Source organism: Chenopodium quinoa, unplaced genomic scaffold, assembly GCF_001683475.1.
Source record: "Chenopodium quinoa cultivar QQ74 unplaced genomic scaffold, ASM168347v1, whole genome shotgun sequence".
NCBI classification, from domain to species: domain Eukaryota; kingdom Viridiplantae; phylum Streptophyta; class Magnoliopsida; order Caryophyllales; family Amaranthaceae; genus Chenopodium; species Chenopodium quinoa.
In genome coordinates this window covers 1,276,799-1,285,848 of record NW_018743574.1, presented here as the reverse complement: position 1 = coordinate 1,285,848, position 9,050 = coordinate 1,276,799, and the positions used below count along the sequence as shown (strand labels likewise).

General features: G+C 33.4%; 1 protein-coding gene across 1 annotated transcript; it reads left to right on the top strand.

The window, feature by feature from the left end:
- The first annotated feature begins 677 nt into the window (after window positions 1–677).
- Window positions 678–5,784, top strand: LOC110681886 (NADH dehydrogenase [ubiquinone] 1 beta subcomplex subunit 7-like). Its single transcript, XM_021858037.1, has 2 exons — window positions 678–1,068; window positions 5,426–5,784. The coding sequence occupies exon 1, from the start codon at window positions 754–756 to the stop codon at window positions 1,045–1,047; it is 294 nt and encodes a 97-aa protein (XP_021713729.1). The 5' UTR covers window positions 678–753; the 3' UTR covers window positions 1,048–1,068; window positions 5,426–5,784.
- Window positions 5,785–9,050: the final 3,266 nt, after the last annotated feature.

Genomic DNA, 9,050 nt, shown 5'->3' with positions numbered 1-9,050 from the left:
TTTATTTAACGAGAGACTAACCATGTAAAAAGATAAGAAACTTGTCTTTATTATTGCATCATGAAAATCAAAATATTTACAATAATGTCATTTGATAGACTTCTTATGCAGGTGATAAACTCGGGCCGAATTATGTCGCCCTGTAGGCAACTAGGCATTCACTTTTTAACACACAAATAACATTATTTCCTATTCTTAAAAATAAAAAATAAAAAAATAAAAAATAAAAAAAAGGGAATTGATCTATTGACATTGGCCCTGTTTGGTAATAGCGTTTGAGGTAGCGGTTAGCGTTTTGACCAGTCAAAACACTACTAGAAAAAATTTGAGAGTGTTTGGCAAGGTAGCAATTTTAGTAGCGGTTAGCGATAGAGGTAACGTTTATGTAGCTTTTCTCAAACGTTAAAAATAGTAGCGTTTAAAAGTAGCGGTTAGCGTTTGACAAATTTTTATTAATTTTAAAACAATGTTGATATGAATTTTGATATATTTTGGTATTGCAACCGCTACTTTTGCCAAACACTCATACTATCAACCGTTACTTTGACAGCTAACCTCTACCCACTACTAATTGACCGCTACTCGCTACCTTAAAAACTACTCGCTACTCGACCGCTAAAAGCTACCCGCTACCGCTACTTTTACCAAACAGTACCATTGTTTCTCCGTATTTGCTAACACTCGCGTTTGTGGAAACGAAACAAAGAAGCCGCAAGCTAAAAAGAAGAGAGAGAAAGAAAGCGGAGAGAGAAAATGGAGGTTCCAGGTTCATCGAAGAAGATGATTGCAACCCAACAAGAAATGGTGGAAAACAAGGTTCCAATCCCTTACAGAGATCAATGCGCACATCTTCTGATCCCTCTCAACAAATGCAGACAATCCGAGTTTTACCTTCCATGGAAGTGCGAAGATGAGCGCCATGTTTATGAGAAGTGTGAGTATGAACTCGTCATGGAACGTATGCTTCTTGCCCAGAAACTTCGCGAAGGCCAGAAGAATCAACAGGGACAATCCATCCCTCTTATTCCCAAAACTGCTAATGCTTAATTCTTCTTCGTTTTTGATTGGGTATGTTTCCGATCGTCTCTTTTTTATTTTGTTGTTTTTTGCTAAATTAGGGTTTTATTTTGCGTTTTATTGTTGATTAGATCGATTTGAGTTTTGGGTGAATTCGTCAATTAGGTTAAATGTCTCGATTGGTGTCAATTTAGGGTTTTCGATGTTATTGTATTTAATTATGCTATTTCTAGGGTTTTGTTCTGTTGTTATGATCTGATTAGGTGTTTCTGGTAGCAAGATGAATTTTCAATGAATATTGTTTTAGTTATTCTGAAATCTGCATTCCCATTTGGTACAAGAGGATCGAATCGTATTGAATTGCTTGTCAGTTGTCATGAAATATGCATTTGCTTGGATATTGTTATCCAGCCTCTGTTGATTTTCTTGTTTTTGTAATGATTTGAATTATTTAATGGACCTAGAATTTGGCAGTGTTATAAACTGAATCAAAATTTAGTTGAATTTGATATTCCCTTTCTGCACGGTTAATTTTCGCTTACATACCTATTAGTGTTGGATAGTTGAAGACAATTGAAAGCATGATATATGGGAAACTATAGTACTTGGCCTTTCAAAAGTTACCCAGATGAATTTGCCATATGTGTTGCATCTGGAGAATCATATCAAAGCTCACTTCCAAACTGTCTCGTTCTTGTTTTAAGTTTGTATAATTGGGTGTGTTTCCAACCGTAGGGAAATAGGGGATTGGGAGAAGGAAAGGGAAGAGTGAAGAATGACAATTTTAATGGATATCTGTTTGTGAAAACCTAGGCCAATCATGCCCGTGTTAAGTTGACAGATATATCAAAGATCTGATTTCTGTAGCATCAATTGATGAAAAAGAAAAAATTGTAGGTATAACTTGGGGCTTTTGTTCGCTGAGAAGCTAAGAAACTCTACTAATGCATTTATCTACTTCTTGTGCTCACTCAAAAATGCTAGGGGGATAAACATAATAGAGCGGTGATAGGGAAGCTATGTTTTCCAGCCCAATAAAATTTGTTTAGTTTACAATTTTATGTCATTTACCTTAGGTACCTCTTCTTTAGCATTTTTTTAAAAATTTCTTAACCTACGGAAATTATTAAGCTGCCAAAGGCCAAAGAAAGGAGGCAAATAGCAGGTGATGTGAGCTGAAGTTTTCTGTTGGTAAATTGTAAATGTCTATAGAAATAATTTGTTGTGGAACCGTGCAAACAAAATGGATGATGGAATTTTATCAAATTAGAAACAACAAATTTTCTGGATGACTCATATTATTATTATTATTTTTTCACAATATTCCAAGTAACAGCTCTTTTTCTACCTTTGTCCATTTAAAAAACAGAATTTGTGTCCAAAATGGTTTTGCCATGTAAAATAGTAGAAGAATTGGGGAACCAGAATGGTGCTATTTTGTCATATCTGTACAGTACTTCAGCGTTCATCTAGAGATGAGGATAATATATAGAGTGGGTATAAAAGTCTGTGTTAAGAATAGTTATGATTAAGGCTAGGAACCTAGGATACTAGATGTTATTGACTGTGAAACTACATAATTTCTTTATCAGGCTAGGAAGGAAAACTTTTCGGCTTTTCGGCCAATATGGACTTGAGATGCCTCATGCCTGTGGTATATTTGTAATGATATTGTGGGAAAATTACTTTCTTTTTCATGCCAATTCTTGCTTCATTGTTGAGTAAATTCTCTGTTACAATGTGACTTGTTGCAATGTCGTAGTAACTTGGGTGAAGTGAAGTAAGAAGGTTAATGCATATATCATTTTTTGGAGTTAAGCCTTTTATTATGAAGTTGTGTAGTTTGATCAAGAGTTTTCAAAGTAGTTTTTAAAAATAATTAACTTCAAAACGGCATTTAATTTGTTAAAAAGCAAAAGTAATGCCTTGTCTACTGATGATATGCATGTGTCATCCCACAGAGTCCTCCTTTTGTCAAGAATTGTTTTGGTTTGTACAAGAATTTCAAAGTCGCTACTATGGCAAACAAACAGTAAATATCTTGGACCATTGGGTTTGAGGATGCCTTTCTACATTCGCTGGCAAACTTTGAGAAGTTGAAGAGTCTGCTTATTGGCATAATTAATGGTGCTGAACTCCTAAACCATTAGCGAATGCTTTTTGGCAATCTGTGCATTTTTGCATTTGTGCCCTTGTGTCTCGTCCTCATTTTGGGCAGATCTTTTCTTCTAAAATTTTAACTTGTTAGGTAGACATGGCTGCAAGGAGAAAGCACTTTTTTTTTTCTCATGACACTCTTGCTCCTTGGTCAGCCCATTTTTTCTAAAATAATCATTGGTTGGATTGGTGTGATGGCCTTTGATGACTAATTTAGTAATGTTCCCTGATTTAATGAAGTCAACTAGGATTCAATCAGTGAACTTTTTTATCTCTTGGTCAAATTAAATATAGTGAATAATATTAGTGTCAAGTATAGTTTGTTCTGTGCTAGATTAAGGCTAAACGTTGGCATACGATGTGGTTTAAGCATTTTAGGTAGTAGCCGTTAGGCCATTGAAATTGACATTTATGATAGTTGTGCTATTATTTACATAGTGACATCTGAGGTTTTGAATGAGTATTAGAGAAATTATTCTTTGACTGATTGGCAATTAATCTTAATTATTGATTATGTGTCTGATTGAACTAGTGCAGCCTTCCTCATTCTGAAAATTCTTACATGCACCTAGGTGCACCAGAGTTATGTGCACCCAACTGTTTTTTTTTATTATTATTTTTTTATTTATTTATTTAATTTTTTATTTCATGATTTGATATATTTTTATTTCTCAATTTTTAAATGAGTAAAACATATCAAATGAGCAAAAAATTACCCTAGAGGACCTACCTCTATTACACCTGGGTGCGTAAAAGAATTTTTCCTCGGTTTGCTTGACATATGATATGACTTGTTTGGCCCGAAATTAGGTTTAGTACTGTAGTGAACTCAGTATTATTGATCTGTCCATTTTTTGGGGGTGATTTAGTATTCAGCTGTGAATGGCTTTTTAGGAAATTTGATCAATTGCTTGACATATTCTGAAAATTGGTGGAGTACTGCAGTGTATTTATGTATTATTGATCTATTCAACTTGGGGGGTGATTCAGTATTTAGAAAAGTTGTGAATGGTCTATTAGGAAAATTAATCATTTGCTTGACAGCAATTGATCTCTTTGGGATACAGCAGAATTGACATGCGGTGTCGTGAAGAGAATGGAGGATTTACAGAAATGAACATGTCTATTAGCAGAATTGAGGAGTTGCAAAATTGGATATTTTGATGCTGCCAGTTACCACATTTGGCATGTTTCTTTTGTGATAGTAATAGTCCCAACATTGTCATAGATTGTGTATCTGCATTATATTAGATGAAGCTAATGAGATGTGAGATGATTTTGCTCTGAGCTGAGATATTACTTGCTAATTATGTAACTTCTTTTGTGAATTAGTTTAAGTTCTGATCAAAACTTACATTTTCATACTTAATCCTGATTGGTGTGTATGCCTTTGGAAATGGACATAGTATAGGATTTGGATGGTACTTCACCATGTGCTCTTAGACTGCTCCTTATTACTGGCAACTAGCTACACTTGTAATTAAGAGAGGGTTTTGGGGGGGGGGGGGGGGGGGGGGGAGGGGGGTTGTAATTGAAATATCTATAAGGACAAAGATGTATTCATCAAATTCCTTCATATAGTACATTCATCAAAGATGTATCCTCCTTTGCCCTGCTTTGGTTTGTAGTCAACATTGGTTCTGTTTGCTTCATGCCTCTAAAATATCTGTTGTGTTTTCTGTAATGGTTTGGAGTTACCATTACTTTTAGCAAGTGAGTTGCAGTGACATCCTTTTAGATCATTAATTTTGTATCCTTTCTTCCTCTGTTCTCAAATCTTCTTTCTTCAACAGTAGTCTGAGTTGGCCATTCTTATTGATATTAGAGATTTTTTATTCTTTTTGTGGTTTATTGCTTCAGTTCTATCCGAAGAACTATTATATGGCTGCATGTTGCAGATGCAGCGGTAGCCTTAACCTTAGTTTTCTTTGAAGATACCTTTTGAACCACTACTTCTGTCCAAGATTAGTAGTCATGTATACTTGTATAGTTAGCGGTGTCCTAAAAAGATGTCACGTTACCTTAAATGGTGATGGTTTGTCTTTGATTTTTTTATTACTTGTAGTATTATTATTTATTTGCCCTTAAATAAAGTGATTAATAAAAGATTGAAATAACTAGACTCATAGAGGCCTTGGTCTTTTGCTTGCTGAAGGCAGTTGCCCTTCTGGTCCAGTTTTTCTAGACGAACAATTATTGTATCTTGTGCTGTCTACTACGTTCTTAATTGAATACTTGATCATCTTTGCAGGTTGCTGAGTTCACTTTGATCATCATGCATGGCCTTCTTGGTTTGTTGTACTGCTTGGAATTGTTATCGTACTGGATTTGATCATCATCGTGAAAGTACTTTTATTCTCTCAATCCATGTTACAATAAGTTCATGTTTAACATGGTTTTTCAGAATTTTTTTTGAGTTGTATTCTTCTCTGGTTATAGCAATCAGTTTCATGGAACAGATTTGCAGACTATTAATCTCTGCTTGACTGTTATTGTGTAGAAAAAATTTCTCTAAGCGGTGCTCGATTGTTTGGGCATAGTAATAAATTTATCTTGACCAACTATAGAAGTCCAAAAATTCCTGTGGTAGGTGCAAGTTTGAAGTTTCTACTTAAATTATCAGATCAGTTCCATGATGGTGATGAGCTGCTAGCTATTAACATCACAGAGCATTCTTTAGTCTGAGATTTTTATATTGTCTGTCTTTCGTAATCAAGAATGTAGTTGGTTTCACAAAGTGTCCTTCGTACGAGTAATAGCTGTATCTTTCGCTTTCTCACCCCGCCCCATTTAAGTAGCACCGTAGCGGCACGTTTGATGTGTAATCTTTGCTTGCTATCAAGAAGTCAGTTCTCTCAACAGTTGTACTTTTGATGGAGGAGAATTCTCTATTTTCTACCTTGTAAAATGGATAAACTGGTTTGACATATTTGGCCCTTGTTGGTAGCCTGAACCTGTAAGAATGACGGGATCTTTCTCCAAATAGAGCTGCTTGACTACTTGAGTGTGTAGAGGCCTGTAAAAGGCGCGTTAAATTATACCTGTACGTGTTTATCTAGGGTGGGTTTGTGGCTACGAGCATATACATCTCTCTCGGGTGTTAAAGTTCGATCTTTTCAATATGGTCCGGATTGCTAGCTCCCGTGTGGCACAATAACTACTTGAATCAGTTATAGGACATGTGGCTTATGCGCGTTTTTTGACTCCCAGGTTTACTCATAAGCTTAATAAGTACTCCCTCCATTCGAAAATAATTGTCAAGTCCGCAATGACAAATACGTTAATGGATATCAGATAGACTTACAAAACGTAGGTTGTGGGTTGGAGTGTTTGAGTTGTTGCCTATCAGTAGACGGATAAACGACAAGCTGATCAGCATCAGCTAAATAGATACATGAAAAGGAAGCAGATCAAATGAATGGATGGTAAAGTTTGGATTGAAGATGATATTCAGAAATCATGGACATTGCGAAAACATGCAAAATAACATGAGTTTGTGGTAAAGGCTAAACAAGGGTGGGTCCAAAAATACCTGCACTAGAAAAGAAATTTCAAAATCCATGACTTTCAGAAATCATAACTTACTGGGAGAATTTTACATAAAATGTCATAGCCTAGTCATTTTCACTCTCATTATTATCCTTTTTAGGAGCTCTTTTTTGTCTATGGATTCTACTTGCACTCTATCTTTGCTTACTTATTATTACTGTAGATATTTGGATTATTTTGTTTTACTAATTGAATTGTAGTACTACTAGTAAAAGTATTACTCTTAATAGTCTACCTCAATAATAAATATTATCTCAGTTCTTTGAAATTGCACAATAATCTCATATACTCCGTATGAAGTACTCTTGTACAAGAGAAAGACTATTTTTAGAGACATGTTAAATAACAGTGTTTTCGGGTTGTCTGCTTGGTTTCCTTATCTTAAAGAAAGGATAAGTAGTATGTAAATGTTGACACAAGTGTATACGTGTACAATGTATAACACATTAATATGACAATTTAAAATTAGGTCTTACTACGCACAATATGCTTTAAAGTCATGCTTGACAAAAGTAATTGTTGTACCAATATAATATATCAAATACCATACTTCGTGTATTATTGTTGGTGAAAATCTCACTGTTAACACTTGTACTATACGAAAAGTCATTAATCAAAGCGATAAAAACAATTATTAACATGCATTAATGGTCATAATTATGTTATCTTCCTCACTCTCAGGATATGTGAAAATAGTCCCCAAGTAGCTAGGGGATTTGGCATAGTAACACATATATAATTGGAATTACCTAACACTTAGAAAAACTTTTTACAAATCTTCTAGAAGTAAAACATTGTTCATTGAATGGGAGTTGAGATCCTCTAGAGTTTGAAAATTATAGAGTTGTAGAGTTGTGAGAGTGAGAGTGAGAGTGAGAGTGAGAGTGAGAGTGAGAGTTTTAAATTATTTTTTATTTTGAAATGCATGCAAGATGAATATTAGCCATTGATCTTTTGTGGAGGGTCTAGATTTATTGAACTCTATAGAGTTGAACTCTAGAGGATCCAAACCCATTGAATGGAATTGTGGAATCGTCTAGGTGTTTAAATGTTTTTAGTTGTGATGGCAAGTGACGTCATATACTTTACACAATTGGCAATTAACTAATTTATTCTTTTCACTTTATAAAATAGGGCTTTTCTTATTTTAATGCACACGTTGAGAATTTCATAACTTAGAAAAATTAAAATACTTTGTTATGGAGATATATATGTAAGACCAGGGGAATGTTTTTGTATTAATTCTTTATTGCTCTTTTTAATCAACATATACACTAGTAATCTGAAATATTTATTAGCAAAGGAGGGAGGAATTTTGTACGATAAACTAATTACTCGTAGAGTTGTAGTACATCATTTTTCTAAAATGACTTATATGTTATGTGTGTTAATACTTAGCTTGATTAAACATGTAATAATAAATACATAGTATAAAACAAAGATGATTGAGAGCTTATTTCGTGTCAATATTGGTTGTAACTTGTTCGTTTGATCAAATTATTTTTCTTTTATTTTTATTATTTTTTTTTTTTTTTTTTTTTTTTGAAAGATTGATCAAGTTATATTGGAAGTACTTTGTGTTAGTAGTTTGAATTAGCTAGTACATGCATATACTCATATTTATCAATTTCTTATAAAGTGGCATTTTTATTTTTTATTTTTTATTTTTTTTTGGTAATGAAACTTCAGCTGTTAATTGATAGTTAGTTCATCATCATTTTCAATAATAAATCAACAAGCCATAAACAAAGTTTGTTCTATTTATTAAAAATGCATTATCCAAACATAGCCTCCATGTTTTTTTTTTTTTTTTTTTTTTTTTTGAGGCCAACATGTATTATTTAATTATACATGTGTAAACTAGCACATACGAAATTAAAGAGAAAAACCACAAGTCAATAAGAATTAATTAATTAAGGTTAAAAAACAATTACCAAACAAGTTGACTATGGATATATATACATCAAAATTCGTAAAATTCATTAGTTGCATGAGCATGTGCAAAGCCCTTAAAAACTTGTAATTAGGATATGTATATGTATTATGTAGGCCACCTATTTGTCTTCATCAAAAATTCTCTTTGGTTGGTAAGATTTATTATTATTATTATTATTATTATTATTATTATTATTATTATTTAAAGGCATAATTTGATTTATTTTCGTGTTCATACTTGATCAATTCTTCTTTCATGCATTCAATGCATGCTGATTTTTACACACACGTCAATTAAATAAATTAGACAAGGTTATATATTTCAACGTTTTTTGATTGATTTATTAATAAGCCGCTAATTTCAATTCATTGGACATGCAACTTGAACGTGT

Excerpts from the sequence above, each read along its gene's own strand:
- LOC110681886 (XM_021858037.1), top strand. The coding sequence starts at position 754 with ATGGAGGTTCCAGGTTCATCGAAGAAGATGATTGCAACCCAACAAGAA.